The sequence below is a fragment of the Contarinia nasturtii genome, unplaced genomic scaffold, assembly GCF_009176525.2.
Source record: "Contarinia nasturtii isolate CC-2019 unplaced genomic scaffold, AAFC_CNas_1.1 Cnas_scaffold_4311, whole genome shotgun sequence".
Taxonomy (NCBI): Eukaryota; Metazoa; Arthropoda; class Insecta; order Diptera; family Cecidomyiidae; genus Contarinia; species Contarinia nasturtii.
In genome coordinates, this window is record NW_022201606.1 from 1,886,114 (window position 1) to 1,910,436 (window position 24,323).

The following is a 24,323-nucleotide window of genomic DNA, read 5'->3' on the forward strand; positions in this document are numbered from 1 at the left end:
CGAAAGAGTCATATAATTGGTGCAAATATTCGAGCTCAATTGATAAGGTCACATTCAACAAAAGAGGGCGAATTAAATCCACAGTATATAACAGAATTGGACATTGGAACGGATGGCTGTGCATCAGACCTGTTCTTTATTTGGCCGATGGTTGTTGTCCATCGCATCGATGAAACATCGCCATTTTACAATATGTCGGCGTCGGACATGTTACAGGAGAAATTCGAAATTGTTGTCATATTAGAGGGTACGATTGAATCAACTGGTCAGACGACTCAAGCACGCTCAAGCTATTTAAATATGGAGATCTTATGGGGTCACCGTTTCTTGCCAGTCAGTTTTTTTAAAATCACTTTATATTTTGCCATCTTTCCTCGTGAAATTTCAATTATCATTCTGTATTACAGGTTGTTGGATACAACAACGATCGTCAAGGTTACGATATTGATTACTCCAAATTCAATGAAACACTTCCAGTCGATACTCCGCTTTGCTCTGGACGTGAATTAGCTGAATTTTATAAAATTCAAGAGGATATGCAAACTCCCAGTAAGTATTAAACATTTCATTATTTATATATTTGTCCGTTTATGTGTTTGTTTAATGTCGAAAACTGAAGCCGAACAAATATATCCTGCCAACGACGATCAATCCATAACAGCATCAACATCAATTAAAAATTAAAGCCATATAAATCGATTGTAAGTAATATGCATGTTTTCGTCCTCAGAATGGCTAGTTTGTGTTTAATTTTTTAGAATTAAGTTTGATCCAAATGTTTTAATGGACTGTTTTTTCTTCAGAATCATGCAGCTCGTCACCGTACAAAGTGATGGCGCCAATTAGAGAATGTAGCAGTGAAATTTCCTTCAACTATATTCGGCCAAAATTTTTATCACGAGTTTTACCAACATTTCCTGAAAATCCAAACTGGATCGAACATACCAGCTCTGATTCCAATTTAAGAAGGCAAGTTCAAGCCAATGATATAACAACGTTCATCTCATATGATTCAATTAATGAATCGGAAATGCTCTGAGAAGGTGCATAGTTCAAAAAAATAGCAGATTAAAATGTTTATTCTTTAGATGTTGATAGTATTTTAAATAAAATGAGTCTTTTATTGTTCTGAAATGCGAATTATTTTTATAAAACAATGCAAATGAAATGCACATTCGAAATATTTCCAGTATTCAGTTCAAGGTAAATACTAAATACTAAAGTTTTTTTGAATAAAATTGGCCAGCCTCTTGTTTCACACATTCATTGCTTGGTCAAATAAATTGACAACCAACTGAAAAGAAATGATTCACTATACCAATCGATAAAAAAAAGTCATGAAATGAAATATAAATAATACAAAAATTGCGAGTAGAAATATTGTATTTCACATGTTTTTACAAGTAGCTCTTGAACAAATGACACAAGTCGCGGCTGTTTACATTTCACGAAAAGGACAGCAAACAAACAAAAAATCGCCTCTCTCGTAATATTTTTTGTTATTAATATAATCATTTAAAATACATGTCGGCTCAATCATTTCCTGATTTACTTTTTCGTGAGAATGTACGCATTCAGTCATTTATTTAGTGCGTTCACATCAATTAGGACCGCCCATTCGTGATGAGTGAAAAACATAGAAATTGTTGTATTTGCCCATCTGTACATTGAAAATGTAGAATGTGATAAGGTGGAATAAGAGCAAAAATAACGAAATGGCGAGTGATAAGCACAGTTCACAATCGCAGTCCGAATGAGCTCTTCAACGTCGCTGTATCAAAAACAGTGTCAGTTTGTGTTGATTCGCGCCCATTCTAGTTAAATAGAATTTTGTGTGAAATTTTTCAATTTTGTCTTGGAAAAAAGCAGAAGAAGCAAAATGTATAATTAAATGTACATCCAAAATTATTTTCAAACTATTTCTCAACAAAGCGTTCTAATTGAAAGATAATAATATCGTAATTCAGTTGATTGCAGTTGCGTGTGATCAAAAATATTTGATATACCAAACGAAACGGTGACATTTGATATACCAAATGATGGATGAAAAAAGTGGTACAAATCAAGATTCAGGTTCGCCCGACTCAATTCGTGATGAAGACCGACATTTATTAACGCTTTCGCCGAAAGTACAGCTTTGGCCAAATACGCCAGTTACGCCGAATCCATATGACACACTACCTTCACCGGGAGCCTATTATACAACAATTCAATCGACCAGCTCACGGAGGTACGAACAAATATGATAAAAAGAATAATGAGGTGTGATTCCGAGTTTCCAAATTTAAAATTCAAATTCCAAAATTAAAGCAAATAACGTATGACCATTTCAATGAAAACTTTCCATCAATTTCTTTACGCGTGCTCCTATTTCATTTTATTGGACTCTATCATCGTAATATAAAGTGATAAAAAATTTATTACCTTTTGCTCGATCGCCGCATGAAAGAGAGTTTTTTTTTCTCAAAGCAATGAACTAAGAAAGGTCATCATGTAAATATTATTTTTGTATTTGTCTGATATTAAATATTTTTCGAGTATGACAGATAATAATGAAATTTCATGGTTAGTGGTGGATCGAATTTCAGTAGCGAATTATTCTTAACGATATTTGAAGAAATCATAAAGGGATTGTTGAAGTATTCGCGCATTATTAAAGTATCTGTAGAATAGGAGTTATCAAACACCTCATAAATGACCCCGTGACGCCAAGATAAGAAAGCTCGAGTAAGCTAGACGTTTGTGAGAAGATAACATAAGATGAAATGTGTTGACTCGTGTGCAAAGTTGTATCGAACACATGACAGTGTGTCCATGAAATTAAAAAAAAAAACATAAACAAGCAATGGAACAATGAAACGAATTCAATGTTTCGGTTATTTACTAGTTTGTAGTTTTGAAAAATGAATGATTTGTTTTTTATCTAATAGAAGCCGAAATTATCGTCCAGGAAGCTATAGAAAAATAAGACGACGAGCAGTTCTGAAGAATGGGTAAATTCTTCCATTGAATTTGATCTTGTTTGGGTGGACTTATTTCTTCTATCTATAACTCATTTCGTAGTGAATGTAATGTGGTTCCAAAGAAAATTTCAAGAAGAAGGCGACGATTTCTACAAGATATTTTCACAACACTCGTCGACTCACAGTGGCGATGGACCCTAATTGTGTTTGCTCTGGGATTTATTCTCTCCTGGCTTCTTTTTGCGATAATATATTGGCTCATTGCGGTCACTCACGGTGATTTAGAAGCAAATCACTTACCTGCGAACCAAAGTATGTGAAATCATGCACACTTCTATTACCACCACCGAACAAAATTTTATTTCATTTAATTTCAGTTGCAAGTAATTGGATTCCATGTGTGGTAAATATAAATAATTTTGCATCATGCTTACTGTTCTCTATCGAGACACAGCACACTATAGGCTATGGGTAATTTTTCAAAAACCAAAATCCACGAGCTCCATTTGCAAAATTAACCTTGAATTTAATTTTAGTGGTCGTGCAACTACGGAGGAGTGCCCCGAAGCAATATTTATTATGAGTTTTCAATCAATTTTTGGTGTATTTGTGCAAGCATTTATGGCTGGTATTGTCTTTGCAAAAATGACTCGCCCAAAGCAACGAACACAAACTTTGCTCTTTTCAAAGTACGCAGTGGTTTGTCAAAGAGATGACAATTTGGTTTTAATGTTCCGTGTGGGTGATATTCGAAAGAGTCATATAATTGGTGCAAATATTCGAGCTCAATTGATAAGGTCACATTCGACAAAAGAGGGCGAATTAAATCCACAGTATATAACTGAATTGGACATTGGAACGGATGGCTGTGCATCAGACCTGTTCTTCATTTGGCCGATGGTTGTTGTCCATCGAATCGATGAAACATCGCCATTTTACAACATGTCGGCGGCGGACATGTTACACGAGAAATTTGAAATTGTTGTGATATTAGAGGGTACGATTGAATCAACTGGTCAGACGACTCAAGCACGTTCAAGCTATTTAAATATGGAGGTCTTATGGGGTCACCGTTTCCTTCCGGTTCGTTTCTCTTTCTTTTCGGTTTTTCCATCCACTTCAATTTTCATTGTGTATTACAGGTCGTTGGATTCAACAATGAACGCCAAGGCTATGACATCGATTACTCCAAATTTAATGAAACACTTCCAGTCGATACTCCGCTTTGCTCTGCACATGAATTGGCCGAATTTTATAAAAGACAAGAAGATATGCAAACTCCCAGTAAGTATTGAACCCATTTTGTTTTCATTCAAATTTATTGTGCGTCTATCGTTGTTGTCGTTTCTTTGTTTGTTTTGCATATGTATTCTTTTAATATTGCAAAATGAAGCTGAACAAACACATTCCATATAAATTAATAGTAAGTAGCATTTACATTTTCGATCTCATTATGCCTATGATGCGACTATAAAATTAATATCGGCCTAAAGAGTAAAGTTGATCAAAAATTATATTTCTTTTAGAATCATTTGGGTCATTGCCTTCTTCGTATCGTATGATTATACCAACTAGAGAGTGTGGAAGTGAAATTTTCAACTATGTCCGACCAAAGTCCTTATCACCAGTCTTACCAGCATTTCCAGAAAATCCAAATTGGACCGAACAGTACCCCAGTTCGGAATCAAATTTACCGCGGCATCGACGAGACCCATGCAAAACCAACGATACGCCCATCTCAAATGATTCGTCCAATGAATCTGATGTACGAGAAAGTGTATAGCTCAAACTGGCTCATATTTCCTAAAGTTTTTGAAAACACTAAAATAAAATATTATATTCGATTGATGAAAACAGATTTTGCCGGTTTTTTTCATAGTATTTGTATTTTTCAAAAATTGAAAGGGAGATTGAGTTTTGCTTTTCAGCAGACATTCAATAAATGAGCTTTTTTTCACTTTTTCTCAACAATTAATATTCTTTTGACAACAAATTGAACAACACTCAACATTCGGAAAATAGTCTCTTGGTAAGAAATGACATGAATCACATATTAAATGTACATTAGTTGAGTAATTTTGTTTTTATGTACGAAATTTGACTTCTGATTTTTCTATCTAATGATTGATTTGGACAAATTCTTTACAATCAGGTAATAAACATCAGTTTCAAGTATATATATATAATTATCAATATGAAATGTTTTTCTTCAGACAGTAATTGACACTGGTTTTATTTATGTGTGAACAAATACTTGTACGGAAAATATAGTGGTATTTTAAAAAAGAATTTATATTTTTATGTTCATTTATGTTGTATTTGTACGGCAATTTCATTTAACACATATCATTTATTGGAAAATCGGTTGTTGGATCATGAAAGGCATTTCATTGAATTATGGCAAGTTTAACGTAATTTTTTTACTCGACGAAAAATTCACTGTTTTTAATAAATTATGAGAATTTTTTTAGCTACATCTATGACTTGTGAACATATTCTGAGGGTTTTTCTATAGCAAAACCATTTTCAAATTCTTGTAGTGAATCGAACATGAATTTACTATAAAATAAACCTTCTGTATGCACATTCAAAGCCAAATAACTGTTGACTTTAGAGATTTTTAACATATTTGTTTGAGTATAATTGTACGCGTGGTTCGCGTCTACTTTGCTAATAACTTGAATGCAAATTGGTAGTGATATCTTTTCTTTTGGAGTGCCAATGTCACCTTTGTTGTAAATACAGTTTGGGGGAACAATTTGATTTAATTCTTTTTATGCATAAATATCTTAACCAAAATAGCCATATGCATTATTCGTCCAATATACATGAATATTGGGAGTAATATGCGTGTACCAAGTGGTAAATTAACGATTGCTTATCTGTTTACGTGAATTGTATTTCAAGGTGTGATTTCTATCAATTAAAGAGTATTGCTCCACATTTTTCTTGATTATACTCTGCACAAGCTGATAATAATTTCATATAATATGCATATGCCAATCAAATATTAATGTGCTTTGTATTTAGCGCATGTGCGAATAAAAGGATTATCATTTTAATATTTTGGTTGTTCCCATAATTTTTTAAATTTGATAGATAAAATTTTCTTTAAATTTTGCAGAAAAATAGACTTTTTGGTACTAAAAATATTAACCGTTTCATTTGCTGATTTGCTTTAAAACTTCTTTATATTATTCGAATTTACTTAACTAAGAAATCACAAGCGAACCTTGGATCGAGTTAACCGATAATTTATAGCTGTTATTCACAGGTACTCTTTACCAGCGGTCTGATCTGTGTGATCAAATTATCTTGAAAACTTATCAAACAATATCAAGATCGGCCCATTTACCAGTTGACTCGAACGCGGGTATGATTGTGGTAATAGTGAAAGTTGCATATTTATTTCCTCAATTTATAACGACTTCCTTATGAGCCTTTGAAAAATGGCTGATAATGAAAGTTAAAAGTACAATTTATTTTTAATGTATTTTTTTATCTTTGGGGTGATTTTATTTTATCATATGATTGCTTGCATTTGCAAAAAAAAAAAAACATTTTTCTCATCTATTTGAAAAATATATATGACAAAATGTATAGTAAATTTCGAACGGGAAAACACTTATTTTAATTTACATTTTGATCATTTAATTTAAAAATTTAGATTTTTGTCTACGCAACTGACTGGCAAAAGAAACATATTGGTCATTTATACATTCTATTACAGAACAAATACTTCAAATGAATGTTCTTATCATCTACAAAATGGCATCTGCGAACTCAGCCTAAATGACATAACCTTGCCGCCGCCAATATTTCATTTCTGTTTGTTATTCATTTACATATTTTAATATGGCGATACTATATAACCATTGATCATTGAGTAGAGAAACAAAATACCTGTACATCATTTCGGTAATTATAAAATAGTAAAAGAGTGCAGTTGAATAGTAATTCAAATGGTTCTGGAAGTTTCACGATAGAGACTCCACGGTCACAAGAATAAAGGCCAACATTAACTGGGATCATAAATGCGATAGTGAGGTCATTGTAAGTATAAAGTGTTCGAAAAAGAAATATTTTGATAAAGAGATAATCAGCTATAAATATTTCAGCCATGTAATTTTTGTTCACATTCTCGATTCTCAATTGTTTTCAGGATTATAATTGGATCGAGTAGTGATTGACATGCTGCAATGTTTTTTAGAAAGGTATTAATTTTGGTTTTGATTCTCATATAACCCATTTGCGGACTAATTTTGTCGATGGCGGGACTGTGCGGAGTTCGGCGGAGATAGCATGCAAATGCTGAGTTACTAATCATCTGCTTAAGAATGATACACATAGAAGTGCTGTTACCCTCGTACACACAGAGTTTGTATGTCATCTCCGCGAAACTCCGCACAGTCAAAATGACTCCGCAAATGAATTTATGGGTTGCGTACATACTTCATTTCAGTTTTGCAGAGAATTTTACATGGGTCAATCACGAAATTCTAGTGCATCTAGTTTTTGATAAGATTTCACAAGAAAACTAGAAAATTCTAGTGCGTGAAGTTGGCTCTCAGTAGTTTTTCATATGAATTATATGGCCTTTGGTGTGAAGTTGGCTTCGTTTGTGACGTCATTCTTCACACTAGATTTACTAGTTTTTCTAGTATTCACTAGCGTGATTCGCCCCATGGAGTTTTAGACCATTTACATTTACATAACACGATTCTGAATAGGTTCTCATCTTAAAAAGGTAAATCTTTGTGAAAATGAACTCTAATTCTAAATTCCTCTAAACATATCACTGTGTACGCCAGTGCCTAAAACCGTTGTTACAGGCACCGGTACACTGCATAGTGGCAACATTGCTCGATAAGTTAAGTAATTTTACGATGTTTCACAATTTTATATGTATATAATCATGGTTTTTTTTGTTAACTTATTGCTTAAAATTATGTTTAAATTGTTCGAAAGGAGACGTGGAATAAAAGTCATATTTAATTAAATAGTTTGCATTATAATAAGATTGTCACACAAAAGATAGAACGTTTCTTAATTGTTGTTGTTTGGTTTTTAAATTGTAAGTGAATACATATACTTTTAAAAGTGTTGGGAAATCAATTTCCTTGATTTTGACATTGTATACTCTTCTATCTACGTTAATTTTATGCACATCAAGAAAGAGCATCCCTACTATTCGGTGTGCTACTTCTATACAAATATCAGTTATAGGAATTCGGTTCGTTGGTTAATAATAAGCAAGAGTGGTGGAGGTAGAAAAAGTTTGATCCAAAATGTTGTTGCACTAAACGTTACTTTACATTGAAACTGAATACATGGTGCCAGCACCTGTGACAGCCATCACAAAATGTAAAATACAATCAAAGTATTTTTATGACATGCTCTCAATGCATTTTTGCTTCGTGTCTATCCCATAAATGCTTATGTCCTTCGTCGATGCGAATCGAATACACGGCTCGAATCATTCAGTATTTACGTAGCCCAATTTTCTTCTTCTTTTTTCAAAGGAAGACAGTAATTGCATAACATTTTGGAAATGTAATAAAAAGACATTGACTGTGAGGGAAAAAAAATTCTTCAGAAAAGATAGCAAAGTTTACGTCTTATCTTTCGATTGAATCTCTTAAATGATACTAAACATTGCCAAAATTGTTATTCCTATGGTGCAAACATACTATAAGTGCTTTTTTTCAGCGTTTAATTTAAATTGTTGCCTGATTTGGTCAGACTTTTTGCATTTTTCTGCTAAATGGCCTTTAATAATATTTTAATATTTCTAGCATTTGAATAATTTTATTTAACTACACCTAACGCACTTGAAATTCATCTACAAAACTATCTCGAATTTATGAGCCCGTTTTCCACGTCTGCCATTTAAAAAAACAGCAGCCGCTTTGGTCCATGGGAGATATTAATGATACTGCGCGGAAATATTGCAATTTCTAGAAATGTTCTAACTTCAAAGTACTTTGATCCATTTTATTTTACTTCACTATCAACTTGTCGCGGATTATTTTTTTAAAAAAACATAACAGGTACGAAAACTCCCAAATAATGATGTCGCACATTCATTTGATTTCAAAAGTAGCGCATCAGAAAATTATTGAAATTCATTTGCAACCAGTGACCGGTTCGCGCATATTTCTATGCCTGATAGCTATGCTAAGCATAGCGGAGACGCAAGCCGCAACGCACCCGTCACCATTCGATTCGAGCTATATTGTATGCGCACGGTCGTCTGCATAAACGAACATGTGTATTGTTCATATAGAGTGAACGGCGATGCGTCGGTTGCGTTTGCGGCTATGCTTGGCATATCTATGCTACCTAGCGTATTTAGGCAAGCATAGAAATATGCGCGAACCGGTCACTGTTTGCAACTCGTTATCTATATTCAATATTCATCACATCGAATTTTGAATTAAATTCATTCAGTTTTGGAGGAAAACAAGGTAAACTTATAACATGTTATCAATTTTTAAAATTAAAGCCACTTGTTTTGCCTCTCTCCGTATAATTTCCAACTAAGATAGAATAAATTGTTTTTCGTCCAAAATCGAAATTCGAATTAAACCACTTATTATATTTTGATAATACCTAACATTTAAATCTTGAGGATAATGAACATAAACTGATGATAAGAAATGAATGCCGATTTATTTTTCAATGTCTATACTATCTTTGATGAACTTTCAGACGAGTAATGTATTTGGTGCACTCAAGCGTGATGTTCGCGGTTCAATCTGCAGTGATTTCGAGTACAATTCATCGTCGTCCAATAATAATGATGCATCTAGAAGGTATGATGTTACTTTTGGTATGTGCTCGATCTTATAGGGAGTTTGTTGAAAGTGACGAATCTCCCGAATTACATGAGCCAACTAAGTACAATAAAAATCAAACGTTTTTTGTCAATAAGATTACTGGATGAAATCCACCACACATACTCACCATTCTCATTTTGGAAAAGTTCAGCAGGCCATCGGGTGTAAAATCAGGTGTGCCCTCTTCAATGAAGCTTAAATCGGTAAGATACATGCCCAAGTACGGTATACATGGTGGATCACAACAATGTAACGCTTCACGCATGCTTCGGAAGCGACCATCCGAACAAACAACTGCCTGAAGTTTTGATATTGTGTGTTTGATCTGAATATTCAAGAAAATTCCAATTTATATTCTGTTAAATTGCAAGAGACATGGATTTAATTAAACGAACCGTTTTTGGCACTTTATCCCATGTTTTCTTCAATCGAAAAACGGCCGCGTTTGTAAAAGCTGCACAGACTTGTAAAACTCCATTGAAGTTGTGTAAACAACGATTGATATCTCCGACAGCAGTCCACTTTTCGATGGCCAAAACACGTGCTTGCATATTATTCCTGTTCATAAATTAAGAATATGAGCAGAACGTTCGTTGAAAAGCGTTAAACTAAGAAATGATATGTACGCACCGCGATATGATTTCTGAGCAAATAAGCCTTGTGCCATCGTTGAATCTCTTCGTCATTAGTGAAATGTGTTCGGCTTGCGTTTTTTTGCTCGATTTCATCCAAGCCTGTCCGAGAAACTCTCTAAAAACGTGAATTGAATCAATGATTGTGCGTAACCATTTATATTTATGATTATTTAACTTACTCGCTACGAATGTTTACAAAAATCTGATGATCTAAATATGTCATTTGCTCAGCAATTTCGAGAGCCGATAACGTTTCGATACTTTCTTTGCTTGGACTCTACAATAAAATAATGATGATTTAGTTACCATTCACATACTAGAAACGATTGATTTGTTACCTTTGGTGGTTCTAATAGTTCCTGTAGTTTTTGTTGTCTATTTTTCATATTTTTCATATCGTCGCGACATAAAAGCCGAATAAGCTGTTCGGCGGCTCGAATTTCTACTGGCAATAGGTGTGTGGTTATTGTTACTCTTTCTAAAAAATTTATAGTTTCGGTTCTTAATTCAGCATCTTGTGCAAAATCTTGAAAGTGTTTGGAAATCCAATGCCTGTAATGAAAAAAGAACGAAATATTCGGAAAATGTCTTACACATGCTTGAATTGCACATACCGCAATACATTCAAAACACGAATTGTTGCTGGAGAGCTGACCATATTACGTTCTTCATTTTCTTTGATGGTCGCTTGTTCGAATGCATCGTCACGGGGATTACTGGATGCTGAAGTGGCTATTGCAAACGCCGCCGCCGCAGTAGACGTGCTACTCCTAAATACATCCATAGACAACACAATTATATTAAAATGTGGGAAAATCAATTGGAATGAAATTTCTTCTAAATTTACAGCCATATTTGTTTTATTTACAAGTGTTGGGTTTTGGTTTTAATGTTTTTTTTTACTGTTTGCGATGGTATTTTTTCAACAATATATATATATATTTACAGTTTGCATAAACACACAAACAAGGGTGTTTATACAGTAGTTACAAATTTGAACAGCCACATGAACACTGCGGATTGTGTGAGCATGGATGTTTTTTTTGTGTTTTGTGCATTTTATGCTTGAAACTTTCTAAAAATTGCCTTGTGTATTGTTGTTAGAAGTGAAATAAAAAGAATTCAAAGCTACAGAAACAGCCACCTGCCCTTGTTCTAAATCTAAAACGTAACTAAAATGTTCAAATTACCGAAGAACTATAATAACTATAATGTCGTTAAACATGTTTCATCATAATTTGTTATTACCAAGCATTTTTTTTTTTTTTTTGAAAAATATGTTTCACTACTAAAACTCCTATAAAGGTATATTTATTAATGAAGAGCAAAATGGTTTACGCAAGCTCTACGAAATATTTACAGTGCCGTTTATTCTTCTTTTTTCGTTATTCACCAGCGCCATCGAACTATCTAGACCTATCTATATCTAGTTAATGGGATGAGGAAATAATTGTTGTTTGTTCGTAATTAAATTTTAAAAAAATGAATAGAGACTTGAAAAAAAAATACGATTTATAATGATAAAAAAAAAACAGATTTTAAAAGAGCATGAAAAAAGAGAAAATGATGAAGAAATTCTTAATCCAATTAGAGCACGCATAGAGTGAGAAAGAGGCTTATCATTACACAATCGCGAATAACGTTATAATAAAAGACGACCATCAAATACAAATTCAAATGACTGAAATCATATAAATTTGTCATTCGTTTCAATCAAACATCATAAAAATTACAAGTCAACGGACAAATACATTCTACGCAATTTACTAGCCAATTCAACACAAAAGTCATCTAAGACATGCAAACATTCAAAATCACATGGTATTTGCTAAGCTAGACTACGTTGGAGTGATGCGTAGAAAATGAAAGAAATATAACAAGAGATTATTATATAAACTCACCACAAAGGGTCTGGTCCAAAACTGTTTTACGATGATAATAAATGATAATTTTGATCAAAAATTACAATAATCATGTTTACTTTCATGTTTAAATGAACCAATTCATATTATTCACCATAAATGAAACAACAACATGAATCACTCTGATTGAATTAATACGATCGAAAGGTTTTTCTTTTTTTTTTTCGAATATAAATGAAGTAAGTTTTAGCTTTTCGGTTAACGAAGAGCAATTCAATATCACGAGATGAAACATCAAAATAATCGCAATTTTTTCCATTGTCAATTTTTGTTGGTTTTCGATCCATCGAATTGAATAAAATGCTTCATTATTTTATTGATTCATCTGCGTTCGATTGCTTGAAACAAAGAAGAACAAAAAGGGATACACGCTATAGATTGGACACGAGTCTGTTTCGTTCACAAATATTAAACGTAATTTTATGAAATATTTGTGAACAAACATTTAGAGATCGTTGTCGAATCCATCATCACAGAAGAGAGAAAAAGGTAGAATTTTACGAACACCTAACAGAAACTTCGCAACAAAGTGAACGAGAGAAAAGCATAGTGTAATGAAAAAAAAAAAGAAATCAAACAAAAACATCTAATGTCAAACGAAACAAAATGCAATCAATATATTAGAGTGAACGATGGTGTGAGTTCAACACCATCTGTCTCAATTTTTAAACGTGTTAAACTCAAGAGAAATTTTTTTTGAAACAAAGTGTTGCAATTCCATAATATGAAAATACAATTCAAAAATAAAATTGGCATTAAGAATAGAGCGTTAGAAAGAAGATTGTTTCCAATGCTGAAAGAAGATCGATGGTTTATGGTTGAGTCGGCATTTGTTTGGCTATTGTGTTATTCCCAATCGGTAAAACATTCGATTTCGTGACACCTGTGATTTCGTAATTTTTTATCTTGCATTTCTAAACACTTGATCTTACGTTGAATTTGCTAGTTTGCTCAAATGCTATCGATTTTCTAATTTATAAATTTTACGCAGAAGACTGCGACCCGCGCGCCGATGGATATCAAATTAATTGGAAATATAATAAATATTTTTAATAAAGTCACCTTCGATGAGATTGTCTATATGATGTGATTACGACGCCAACCTTACTGCTGCATGGAATGGCATCATGCTGAATTGATGCACGTGGAGAAATCGTTCCGTAGGATGAACCACCAACCGAACCACGTGGTGTTGTAAAAAACGCAGTACTGTTCGCTGCGTCGTCATCACTCTCGGAAAATCGTCTGCCACGTGGAAAATAATGTTTTTTATACGAAATTTTCCCCATATATAATTTTTCCACGAAAACATAATTGGTGTTCGGTGAAAAAAAGATTTACTCACCTAGAGCCATCTTTTGAAGGTGTTCCGAAAAGGGTCTTTTTAATTTTTTCAGCGGTTTTTGAAGTACGTCGAACACTTCTGGGACTGATAGGGCGTTCAAAAAACTGAAAAATTGATGTTGAAGAAATGAAAAATCCACCGAATCGAATTTCTGCGTAATTGATATATGCTTACCTTTGGAATTCCACCAAAGCCCCCTTCAGAGCTATTAAGTTGTAAGCTTCGACGATGCTGTGATAAGGCCGCAACTGGCACACCAATTAAAGTTCCAGCACTTGGTCGTCGATTCATTGTTAAATAGCTCATCGGCTGTAAAACATTGCTGCTCGTTTTGCTCGGTGTTGATTGTACCGAAAATGGTTTACCGCCGCCACCTCTTTCATCTTTCAAAATGCTTTTTTCAACAGCCGATATGATTTTCGGCTTCGAACTTATTACATCAGTGGTTGACTTCTCAGCCTTAGGCGCTATTTCAATTTTATTTTCATCCTCTTTGGCAATTGATTTACGCTTTCGTTCCGGTAATGGGCTCGTTGGTGCTTGAGAAAATTTAAACTGTGCCGTATCCTTTTCATTATCCTGTGCCGAACCGGATCCGGTCGAACCGACAAGTGTAACGCTACTTAAATTCGATGGAGACGATGGTCCACTTAATAAATTGAGCGTAGTTCCGTTTAATGTATCCACACTGCTTGAAGTGGTTATTATTGTAGTTGGCGAGAAACCTGAATGAGCTGGTGGCGTTGTCGGTGTCTCTTGATGTACGGAAATTTCAACAGTTGTTGTGGTTTGCGTAATTGGTGGCGTATCATCAGAGTTATTTTCATTCGTGTCTTGATCAATGGTGCTTAATTTCAATTTCAAAGCAGTTGAATCTGTACTCATTGACCGATCACGGTCACCAACTTCAGAACAATAGCCTGAAAGTAATTTCAAAGCTTAGTCTTTTCGCTTTTTAATGTAAAATGTTAAATGGAATACCTGAAACAGAGCTCGCTCCCGATGTTCGACGAGGCATTATATTCTCCTCACCTTTTGGTATATTAAGGCGTTCGTTTATTTGCTCTTGAGTTTCATCTCCATTTGGCTGTGCCGCGTCAAAGACATCTTTCAATGCCTGCAACACTTCTTGAGCGCTGCTGAATACTCGATACGTCAGCAAAAATGTGTTGAGAAAATCAATCGAGAGAAACCTTAAATCTGTTACAAAAAAAAAAAGATTTTTTTTTTCAAGTAAATATTCTCGTCCGAGCAACGCGTCTGCAGATTTTATCAAATATAATTTTTAAAAAAAGAAATGCGATTCTCCATACCTGTTAAACGTTGTAGTAGACGTTCGGGTGTTGCATATCGCACTTGCGGTAATTTACAGGAATTTAAAGTTCGAGAAAATCTTATATCTATATCGTCCGTGAAGAGCCTTGGATCGGAGTGCAGTGTTAGCTGTGGACCTATAGAAGAAGCTTTAATAGAATTCACGCATTACAAGAACATACATTCACACGACATCGAATTGTTCATAATTACAAACCGATTGATTCAGTTGTTGGCGAGAGCATTGTGTGCAGATGAATATTATCAATGCATTGCGATATGTCGCTGATCCACGCTTCCTTGTCTTGTACCGTTGGTGCAACCAAATGAATACAATGCCTTGCATCTGATTTAGTTACAACCATTATTTTAAAATCACGATTCCCCGTACACATTGTTTCATTTACACTTAGACTACTACGAAACGTTCGCTGCGATAAAACGTCGGTTTCGGCTACAAAATTACCAACAATAGATTGTGATTTAAAAACCGATCCAATGATTTCAATTCGAAAATATATAATGGTCTTACCGTCGTCTTCTCGGTCCGAATCATTTGGTTCTTCAATCAATGTTGCATCTGCCAAGGGTATTTTGCCAACATCTTGCAACAAATGTAATCGTCCTCCCGACGTTCTAAAATGAAAGTATTCATGTCAAACATGCTCGTATGCGAATGTACCCATGCAATGATGTCTTTTGAAATGAATTGAAAAACCCACCTATTGGCAATTATCATGTAATTAGAAAATAAAAAACATTGGCGCACCGCCTCGCGTTCACTCTTGAATGTTGATGATAGACGACGACGAAATGGTGATTTACCCTCGGGTACTTGAATAAGACTTCCTGCAAATTTTCGAATTATACAACCAAAAAATACAAATCATAACGCAAAAACTCTAAACACTCAAATTCAACGGGGCAGAAAGGTGCTGTTCATGCGTTTTCCACATCAAAAAAAGAATGTAAGCACAAAAATGTATTCAAAATGCTTGCTATGAAATGTGCTGATGCTTCAAAGAAGGTATAAGAAGCATATACATGTTTACTTAAAATGATGACGGTAGCATAAATGCGCTCTATTCGATAAAATGTCAAACATATCGTTTGAATATATTTATGGATACAATATGTACATAGTGTTTGTAAGAGTGGTTTGGTATATTGAAACTTGCCTTGGCGTACGAATACTTGATTTACATCGAGCAATATATCGCAACCCTCAACAATCATACGTTCGACGGCTAGATTCTTGCGTAAATTTTCTGTTTCAGACACTTCATCGTGCATTTGACGTGATAAATCTTCTAATTGCTGGCGCGCATTACAAAGACTCTTTCGCTCTACATGGTCAAATGGTGTGTGCGCCAATAATTCGTGCAATGTGATGATATATCTTGGAATCTGAAATAATTAATTGCATATTTGAGCTTTATTACCACTTTATTCATTTTTAACGACAAACGTATGCGACACGTACACACGTGATAGGTGAGTATACGGAATATATCGACTTACCTGACTCATTGGGTATGTTAGGAACATTTCCAATGAACGTCCTTTGCAAGCTGGCTTGGATTCCAAACGTCGCAATACAATTGAAAACTCACTTCGGCTCTTACATTCAGTGAGCACTTGCAATGAATAGTGATGATTTCGCACATATTCTTGATAGATGCTCAACATTGGCAGCAGCATATCGAATAAATCGCCTGGGGAAGTCAAGAGATTTCATTACGTTGTGTTTGACACTACAAAACAAAAACCACAAAAATTATTATTCGGTCAACACAAAATAGATTACCCAAAACTAATGTTGGCCACGACTCCAACCGAGACGTGAGTCCTTTCAAGAAAATTTGATGAAGAAACAATACTGTTTCGGAATTTAGAAATATCGAATTGACATCTTCGTGAGTCAGAGGTGGCCGTTTGGAACTTGCAGCCATTTTGAATGGTCGCAAAAAACATGAGACCAACACTTCAAGCTGTTCGCAATACTCCTCTTCGCTTTCAACCATGCTAAATACCAAACTATTACGTCTTCGCATACTTTCCGCATGCGGTGAATTGATATATTCATCGACAATTTGTTTCCATCGCCTTCGGCAGAGCCAGCCCCGGAAGAACGACTGAACCTAAAGTTAGATTTATGAAATTGAAATTCATCTCGGAAATTCGACTTGTGCCGTTAGCGCATGGTACCTTTTTTATTTTCTTCAATTCGGCCGGTTCTTGGTTCTCATGAATGTGCCAACAATCATTACGCGGACAATAAACACGACTCGTTTCAGCAGTTATACTTCCCCGGGAACTTGTACATGCCGATCCAACTCCGCCAACTACAATGACATTCAATTAATTTTTTAAAACAACAGAAAAAAAATCCCCAAACAAAAGTCGAATTTAATATTCACCAATATCACTCCCATTGGCATTAGCGGCTATATTACTTCCAAAACTTTCGCGACGAAACTTAACTGGACTTATGCAAATCGATGGACGCTTTGAATACTCTTTTCGCAAACTGAAAATCTATTTAGCATAACATTGAATAAACAAATAAGATAAAAACGTGTTGTATTTAACTTTGTTTATGAGTCAAACGTTGAGAAAATTTTAAACATAAAACATTTTCCATTTTTCACGAATGATTGATTGATACAATCCCAATATGAGGGTTGTCCGTGTTCATTTTGACATGTTTATGTTCACAATAATGTCTCATACCTCATTTCGTAGTTTTTTAATTTCCGTTGATAATTCTTCACATTGCTGAGTGTATTGCCATTTTGATGTTCTCTCACTTTCCACAACTTGCAATAAATGAACATGTTTCTGCTCTAGTTCTTCTTTTTGCAACAACAATTTATTGAAGCTACGAAAATATCAAGTTAATTAGTCAAAGTTTTCTGTCAAAACGATCATATATCATCTCAGGTTGGCACCACGTCACAATTCAGAAGTGATAATTACCTTGCCTCCCTTATCGCACCGATCCACGCATTGCATTCAGACTCATGGGCCGCTTTCAGTTCATAGTTTCGATGGTGTTCGCGTCGATAGGAAATTGTAAAGCAATGCTGTAAACATTGACCAGAATATAAACAATTTGATTGACAATTTTTTCAAATCAGATTTTTATCGATAGCAATGCTATTATTGAAATTGCGCATCACGGTGTGGTGACCACCACATTCAATTGAGTTGACTGTTGTGTAAGCAGTTTCTTGTGACGTATTCAATAGAAAATTGGCTGACATTAACCATATTTATTACCCCAATAAAATAACGTATTTAGAGCTTTTTCTCGAAATTGAAACAAAAAGCAAACATAAAAATTGTGTCACAAACGGAAATTATATATTTGTTTTTATTTCCAGTACATTTTATATTCAGCTTTGAGGATTTCCGCAATTTAAATATTTGTGAAACAAAACATAAACGAACATAAAAAACGGTTAACATGACACTGGTGTTGTGTTCTCAAGTCGAACGAAAATATTCACGACGGGATACATGTATGTAGAAATTGTTTCCTTTTTTTTGCACTCATCAAACGAACTCGTTAGAAAGGTGAGAAAAATTGGCTGCAGAATGTTCGGAGCATATACAAGGTATTCGCATATGTGGAGCGCAAGCAAATTGAATCGTTCATTTGAAGAGATTTCGTATATTATATGCCATAAATCTCATATAAATGTATGAAGCTAATGTGAGAGTCTACTTCATATGGTTTGATGATGAAAAAGACACCGAATGTACTTGTTGGCGTTCAAGTAACTATGTCAAGGTCAAATTATCTCTTACAATGTGCGGGCTCTTCAACTCAAAAATCGTTCTCCATCAAGTGCGTACGCTATGCGTAGAATGTCGCTTTTGCTGTATCCCTTCCATTGTATACATCCGTAGCACATGCTCGTGTCAATTTTCCAGTGTACTGGAGTGAATGTTATATGGTGTATTGTATGCGTATAACGTACATATACCATAGTAAATGGATTGAGCTAAGCTTTTTTGTGTTGCTACCTGAACCACTCAACATATTCATACAGTTATTGAGTGTATTATTCGGTTGAAATTGGATGAAGTTAACCAACTAATCTCTTGGATACACGCACAAAATAAAACAATAACAAAAAGAAATATATATAGGCGAGAAAAACCGTACACGCAAAATATTCATTTCGAGTGATGATCAATCTAGCTTATTAAGCATCATACGAATAAAAGATTTACTTTGTTGACAACATTTCCACCACAGTAAATAACCACTTTTTGCCCCCAAACAAAATTGATAGTTTTTACCTGTAATTTTTCTTCTTTTTGCGATGATTTTGCCACTGGTGATCCAACACATGACGGCGGTGTTGTCAATCGTTCACAATATGAACCCTCAAGAAATACTAACCACATGAATTGTTATTAGATGAATTGTTGTTACTACTATCATATTTACTTACTTATTCCAGATGGTTTCGTTGAGTTTTCATTATCGTAATAAAATAAAAGGTTCTGCAGCAATTTTAAAATACCGAGAAGAGAGGGCGAGAGTGAGTGAGAGGGAGAGAGAGAAACAGAAATACCGATAAGCAAACAGATAAAATCGAGAGATAGAGAACGAGCACGAGGAAATTGAACCTCCATGAAGTTACATCCATCCATTTAATATCCAATTTAATTTTATTTTTTTGTATTTTTAATTTACTCAAGTACCTGGTAGAGAACAAACCATCGCATTTGCCAGCGATTACAATCAGAAGTCCGCTTTTGGAGATGTCCACGCTTTTTATGGAAAATAGGTAGAGATATAATAATGCATAAATTGGAGATATGGAACCAACGGAATTTTCATTACTTTATGTATATTGTATTATGTATATATTTATATACTAGAATGAACGGGCGCGTGTACGCTGTTCACTGGGTGCACACATAAGGCAACTTTATTATAGGCTATATAGTCTATCCAGGCTTAATATTTTCATTGTGTGTCAGTCAGTTGCTTGGAGCGCCTATTTTGCTCTTACAATGACACGCTTGTTTCGGATTTTACGGACAATCAAGGAGGAATATAAATCTGGAAATATTACAGTATCGTAGATGTGACGACATGTATAAGCATATTTTTTTCTTTCGTATGCCGTATTTCTATCGCGTGAGCATTTTTACCTGTAGCTCTATGTATACATATAGAAATGTAAGGAAAAAAAGAGGTTTGACGTCGGTTATGGGTTTCGAAGTTTTTTGAAGGTCGCCACAGTTCGCAGCACGTTTCCTCCAAGTCACAACCATAGCGTTAACAAACAACGAAATTTCTGCTTGTGTAGCACCTTAATTGAATTTTAAAGGAAACGATTCGATTAAAGGTGAAAGCAGTACCACATTAAGATGCATAATAAACACATCATAATCATTTAAATACAACACAAAACTAGTGTTAATTTACATGAATTGAAATACTATACTACGGGCCATTGCACTATTTTTTGCGTTTATCATTTGGGTGTTCTCGTATTTTTGATCTATGACACTTTAATTTAGGCATTAAAGTAGATCAAATTGTGTGAGGTAAAATGATTTTTTTTTTGATAAACTAGTTAAACTTTCAATTTTTATATCGTGCTTGAACGATATTACTTCGATCGAAGAGTAAATATAAAATTAATTCTATTAACATAAGAGTATTCACATGGGTTATTAAAAGTTAATTTTAAAATTTCAACGAAAAATATATAACAAGGTTAAATAAATAAAATCAAAAAATCAATTGCATTTAATTACAGAATATATATAAATCCAACACCGACATGATTTCGATCCAGATTTACCAGTCAAGTCAAGTGCTCGAGAATTTAGGATACGTTATTGCTGTTAGTGTTTTAGGTATATAAAATTGGATCACTAAGCAGCGTGAATCACTCTGTAAACAGCCCTATTTTGTACAGATTTGAGCAAATCAAGTACGATGTTGTTTGTGCTCAGTGACGGTGTTCTCACACACATATTTTTTTTCGTTCTTATGTTTTGCATTACATGGAAAATGACGCTGGATAAGAATAATGAAATGGAACGAAAACTATTTCTACACATTCACTGAACCGAATCCTTCTCTCGCATTTTTTTTTACTAAACGATTTCTATGTTTCGTGATTCATTCGACTGTGCGTTTGACGCTTCTTTCTATACAACATTAAACGATGGCTTCCATCCAGCCAGCATTTTAATGAATGGCAGTTAATTAGTACAGAACAATTGATTATAAAAGAATACTGTCGATATTGATTTTGCTGCTGGTCGAACATTTTTTTTTGGTTCAGCAATTGATTGAAAGAATTGAAGCTTTTCCAATAAAACATTTTCCATCTTCCGAATTAGATGGAAATTTGTAACGTGTTTGCTCATTAAAAATGAAAAGAAAGCAAGCGAAAAAGTGATATTGATTTTGTGTGTGTGTGTGTTGTTATTATATTACAATGCTATGAAACTACCATCCAATTCAATTGAATCTCAAGCATTGGTTTCGTTTTTACACAGGGCACGGTTCGAATACTTGGAAAATTGTATTTTCGTTACTGCACATCGAATAACCTTTAGCCCGGGAAAACAATACAACATAACAATCAAAGCCATTATGTTGAACTGAACCGAATATTGTCTTAGTTGATGTTCATTTTATGGATGAACGCGTCGATTTCGCCAAGTAAAACTGTATTCTTTTTTATAGAATGAATAAGTTAAACGAGGCCAAGTTAAGTATAGTGTAGTATTTCGTTTTATTTATGGACAGAACATGATATATTTGACTCTTTTCGCAAACTACTTCAATTCACGGAATTGAGCCTAATCAATTCAGACAAAAAATATGATCGATTGAATGATATGGAACTTACCATTGAGTGGTCGTATGTTGCTCGATCCGCTAAATGCAGTAGCTGATTGTCGTTCACACGAACATTCCTTTGCATTTTTGGACTCAACATTTTGGTGGTGATGGCTTTTTTGTTTCCGTTTGGTTTGTTCGTTTGGTCTTAAAATTTTGATCGGTTAAGCTAAATTTGCACAATGTTATGAAAATATTTCCAAACCATTTTTTATTGGAATTTAAGGGTTATTATTCACAATTCGCTGCAATATTAAATAGCTAGATGCTAAATATGAACGTGAACTATTTTGTTGAAAGCGGAATTTCACACTTTCCATCCGAATAACTTATGTAGTCCGTGTGGTTTTTGGTTGCACCACTGAAAATACTTTGCATGGCTTATCCGTAAATGGAATTATTTCTCGACACTCAACATTTTTTCATTCTTAGTCTCTCTCTCTCGTCGTTCGAGTACAATGTTGCTTATATCTGATTTACAACTTTGTGGCTTATATCTATGAATTCATTGCACGGAAATAGCTAAAAAGCTTTTCGTCGAATCTATTTAATTTTGAATTTCATGTTTCTTTCATGTTATATTCACGCCAAATATCAAGTGCTAACAACATTTGAAGAATTTCCAGAGGTGTGTGTGGTGTTTTTTTTTTCTCGAGACAAAAAAGGAATGTAATCTCGAATTTTCTTGATATAAATAATTAAAGTCTGTTTTTTATGACCTCATATCTGCACCACGATATAGTTTCAATGTCGCACATGCATTAAAGTACACTCTTCTTTCATTTTAATTATAATTACATTTCGACGTAGTAAAATTAAAAAAAAGCGAGAGTCATGTCTCGTTAAATCCACTCTTTTATTTTCGTATCTCACCCCACAAACCCTCTCGCAATCATATCGCTTGTATATTCATATTATATATTCGTGCATTTGTATACATATAATTGTGCTTTCCCACCCAAAAAATGTTGCTTTTTGTTCGTTTCGAAAAATTTCTGTAGCTTCACGTCATTTTCCACTCATTTATAATTTACTTAATTTTCTTGAAAACACTAAAACCGAATTAAAAACGGTAATTTTGTTTTTTTTTTTTTTTAATTTAAAATGCACACCGTTTTCTCATATCTTTTGACTTGTGCGTTGAGCTCATCTATTTTTAGATTCAAAGTGCCATTTATCTGATTTCTGCTACATTGAGAACACGATATCGAAGAAAAAACCCGTAGATTATTTTTTTCTCACACACAAAATTGCTTTATTTCTTAAAAAAATATGCACGGCTTAAAGTAGAGAGAAATTTTAGTTTTATTATGTTTGATCTCACATTTTTGCTTGTACAATGAAAATGAAATTTTTTGTAATGTTAGATAAAAAAAAAAGTTACTTTAAATTTGGCATGGAAATTGAAAGTGACTTGTCTGTAGCAGCAATAAAACACGACTGAAAAGGAACTTTTTGGAAACCAACCTGGGCCATGGAGAAAGTTGTTCATTTGAATGCGGCGCCGCAAACAAGTGTCCACGGAGGAGCAGTCTTTCCTTTCCAAATACATTGCGTGTTTCATATATTAAAATTGCATGTTTTGAGCAAAAAATCCAGTGAACGAAACGATTGAAGAAGCGGGAATCTGAAGAAAAACTGAATTAATTGAAAAATTTTCGGTGACATTAATTTAAATTTATGAGAGTTTAACAAACTTTTTAATGGCTCAAATATTTTAGTTGCAATTAAAAGAACTTCTTTTTTTTCGAACCACACATGTTGTGGCGATAAGAAAGTTATTGTTCAAAAAAAAAAAAAAAAAAAAAAAAATCGACTAACTTGGCGATGAAATGAAAAAAGCACTCATTATGCTTGAGTGAAAGTTGAGTTTTTGAGTGGTTTTTTTGGTTTAGCTTTCGTGAAATCAGTTTCCAATGCGTATTTTCCATAGCAGAAGATAACTCACTTAAATTTGACATTCAGGTATTGGAAAGCAAAGGTTCAAACGGAATAAAGTCGAGAAGGACAAGGTACTTATTATACGGTGAATCGATTAATGCGCAACAGGCATACGATTATACAGCGTGTAAAAATATTTCAGCACACAATGCCAGACATCCAGTCAAAGAAAATGTTATATTATAATTTGCTATAGTGAAAATATTTTTTCAAATAAAAACACTTTATTTCCAACTTGTTGCATCGCATGATGAATATCCCGAGAGTACGTCGTAGTTAATGTCTTTCGCGCTCATAAGTAGGTTCCAAAATTTGCTCCAGATAACGTATTTAATGGTATTTTTAGGGCTTGTCGATATTATACATGAAGTACGTATTAATCAATTTCGTAATTAAATTATATTTTGTTAATACTCCATAAAAGTCATTTATGGATTTTATCATAATCACCAAACCCGTTTAAGTATGTATCTATCGG

The 24,323-nt window shown here is 34.1% G+C and overlaps 4 protein-coding genes across 7 annotated transcripts in view; 3 read left to right on the forward strand and 1 right to left on the reverse strand.

Annotated features, from left to right (window-relative positions):
- Positions 1-76, forward strand: part of LOC116350923 (ATP-sensitive inward rectifier potassium channel 1-like) — a 4,659-nt gene extending 4,583 nt beyond the window's left edge. Inside the window, exon 6 of the mRNA XM_031782921.1 lies at positions 65-76. Coding sequence (XP_031638781.1) covers positions 65-76 — 12 coding nt within the window. The remainder of the gene's footprint in view (positions 1-64) is intronic.
- Positions 77-192: 116 nt separating this feature from the next.
- Positions 193-1,134, forward strand: LOC116350926 (G protein-activated inward rectifier potassium channel 4-like). Its single transcript, XM_031782934.1, has 4 exons — positions 193-333; positions 408-549; positions 620-701; positions 804-1,134. The coding sequence occupies exons 1-3, from the start codon at positions 193-195 to the stop codon at positions 682-684; spliced, it is 348 nt and encodes a 115-aa protein (XP_031638794.1). The 3' UTR covers positions 685-701; positions 804-1,134.
- Positions 1,135-1,733: 599 nt separating this feature from the next.
- On the forward strand, positions 1,734-4,821 carry LOC116350785 (G protein-activated inward rectifier potassium channel 3-like). Of its 2 annotated transcripts, none has more exons than XM_031782720.1 (8): positions 1,734-1,893; positions 1,968-2,230; positions 2,931-2,993; positions 3,064-3,275; positions 3,341-3,434; positions 3,500-4,046; positions 4,106-4,247; positions 4,490-4,821. In XM_031782720.1, the coding sequence occupies exons 2-8, from the start codon at positions 2,037-2,039 to the stop codon at positions 4,744-4,746; spliced, it is 1,509 nt and encodes a 502-aa protein (XP_031638580.1). In that variant the 5' UTR covers positions 1,734-1,893; positions 1,968-2,036; the 3' UTR covers positions 4,747-4,821. The 2 variants fall into 2 exon arrangements, with proteins under 2 accessions (XP_031638580.1, XP_031638581.1); XM_031782721.1 differs by having other exon boundaries at positions 1,734-1,881.
- A 4,540-nt stretch (positions 4,822-9,361) lies between these two features.
- On the reverse strand, positions 9,362-23,308 carry LOC116350782 (ras-specific guanine nucleotide-releasing factor 2-like). Of its 3 annotated transcripts, none has more exons than XM_031782715.1 (27): positions 21,915-23,308; positions 19,738-19,806; positions 19,485-19,536; positions 19,330-19,427; positions 17,998-18,104; positions 17,752-17,899; positions 17,439-17,556; positions 17,227-17,363; positions 16,826-17,159; positions 16,540-16,733; positions 16,197-16,425; positions 15,741-15,867; positions 15,551-15,654; positions 15,236-15,472; positions 15,018-15,155; positions 14,686-14,904; positions 13,879-14,624; positions 13,705-13,808; positions 13,422-13,604; positions 12,339-12,359; positions 11,052-11,207; positions 10,776-10,989; positions 10,617-10,714; positions 10,433-10,552; positions 10,198-10,360; positions 9,930-10,127; positions 9,362-9,859 (listed from the first exon to the last, which is right to left on the reverse strand). In XM_031782715.1, exons 1-27 carry the CDS (start codon positions 22,002-22,004, stop codon positions 9,671-9,673), a joined length of 4,593 nt encoding a protein of 1,530 aa, XP_031638575.1. In that variant the 5' UTR covers positions 22,005-23,308; the 3' UTR covers positions 9,362-9,670. The 3 variants fall into 3 exon arrangements, with proteins under 3 accessions (XP_031638575.1, XP_031638574.1, XP_031638576.1); XM_031782714.1 differs by having other exon boundaries at positions 15,018-15,167; XM_031782716.1 differs by lacking the exon at positions 12,339-12,359 and having other exon boundaries at positions 15,018-15,167.
- Between the last annotated feature and the right edge of the window lie 1,015 nt (positions 23,309-24,323).

Excerpts from the sequence above, each read along its gene's own strand:
- LOC116350782 (XM_031782714.1), bottom strand. The coding sequence starts at position 22,004 with ATGTTGAGTCCAAAAATGCAAAGGAATGTTCGTGTGAACGACAATCAG. Across the intron at positions 10,715-10,775 it reads AACTATTAGAACCACCAAAG|AGTCCAAGCAAAGAAAGTAT; the intron begins GTAACAAATCAA and ends ATTTTATTGTAG. Across the intron at positions 10,128-10,197 it reads GGGATAAAGTGCCAAAAACG|ATCAAACACACAATATCAAA; the intron begins GTTCGTTTAATT and ends TTGAATATTCAG.
- LOC116350785 (XM_031782720.1), top strand. The coding sequence starts at position 2,037 with ATGATGGATGAAAAAAGTGGTACAAATCAAGATTCAGGTTCGCCCGAC. Across the intron at positions 2,231-2,930 it reads CAATCGACCAGCTCACGGAG|AAGCCGAAATTATCGTCCAG; the intron begins GTACGAACAAAT and ends TTTATCTAATAG. Across the intron at positions 3,276-3,340 it reads TCACTTACCTGCGAACCAAA|TTGCAAGTAATTGGATTCCA; the intron begins GTATGTGAAATC and ends ATTTAATTTCAG.
- LOC116350926 (XM_031782934.1), top strand. The coding sequence starts at position 193 with ATGTCGGCGTCGGACATGTTACAGGAGAAATTCGAAATTGTTGTCATA. Across the intron at positions 334-407 it reads GGGGTCACCGTTTCTTGCCA|GTTGTTGGATACAACAACGA; the intron begins GTCAGTTTTTTT and ends TCTGTATTACAG. Across the intron at positions 550-619 it reads AGAGGATATGCAAACTCCCA|CCGAACAAATATATCCTGCC; the intron begins GTAAGTATTAAA and ends CGAAAACTGAAG.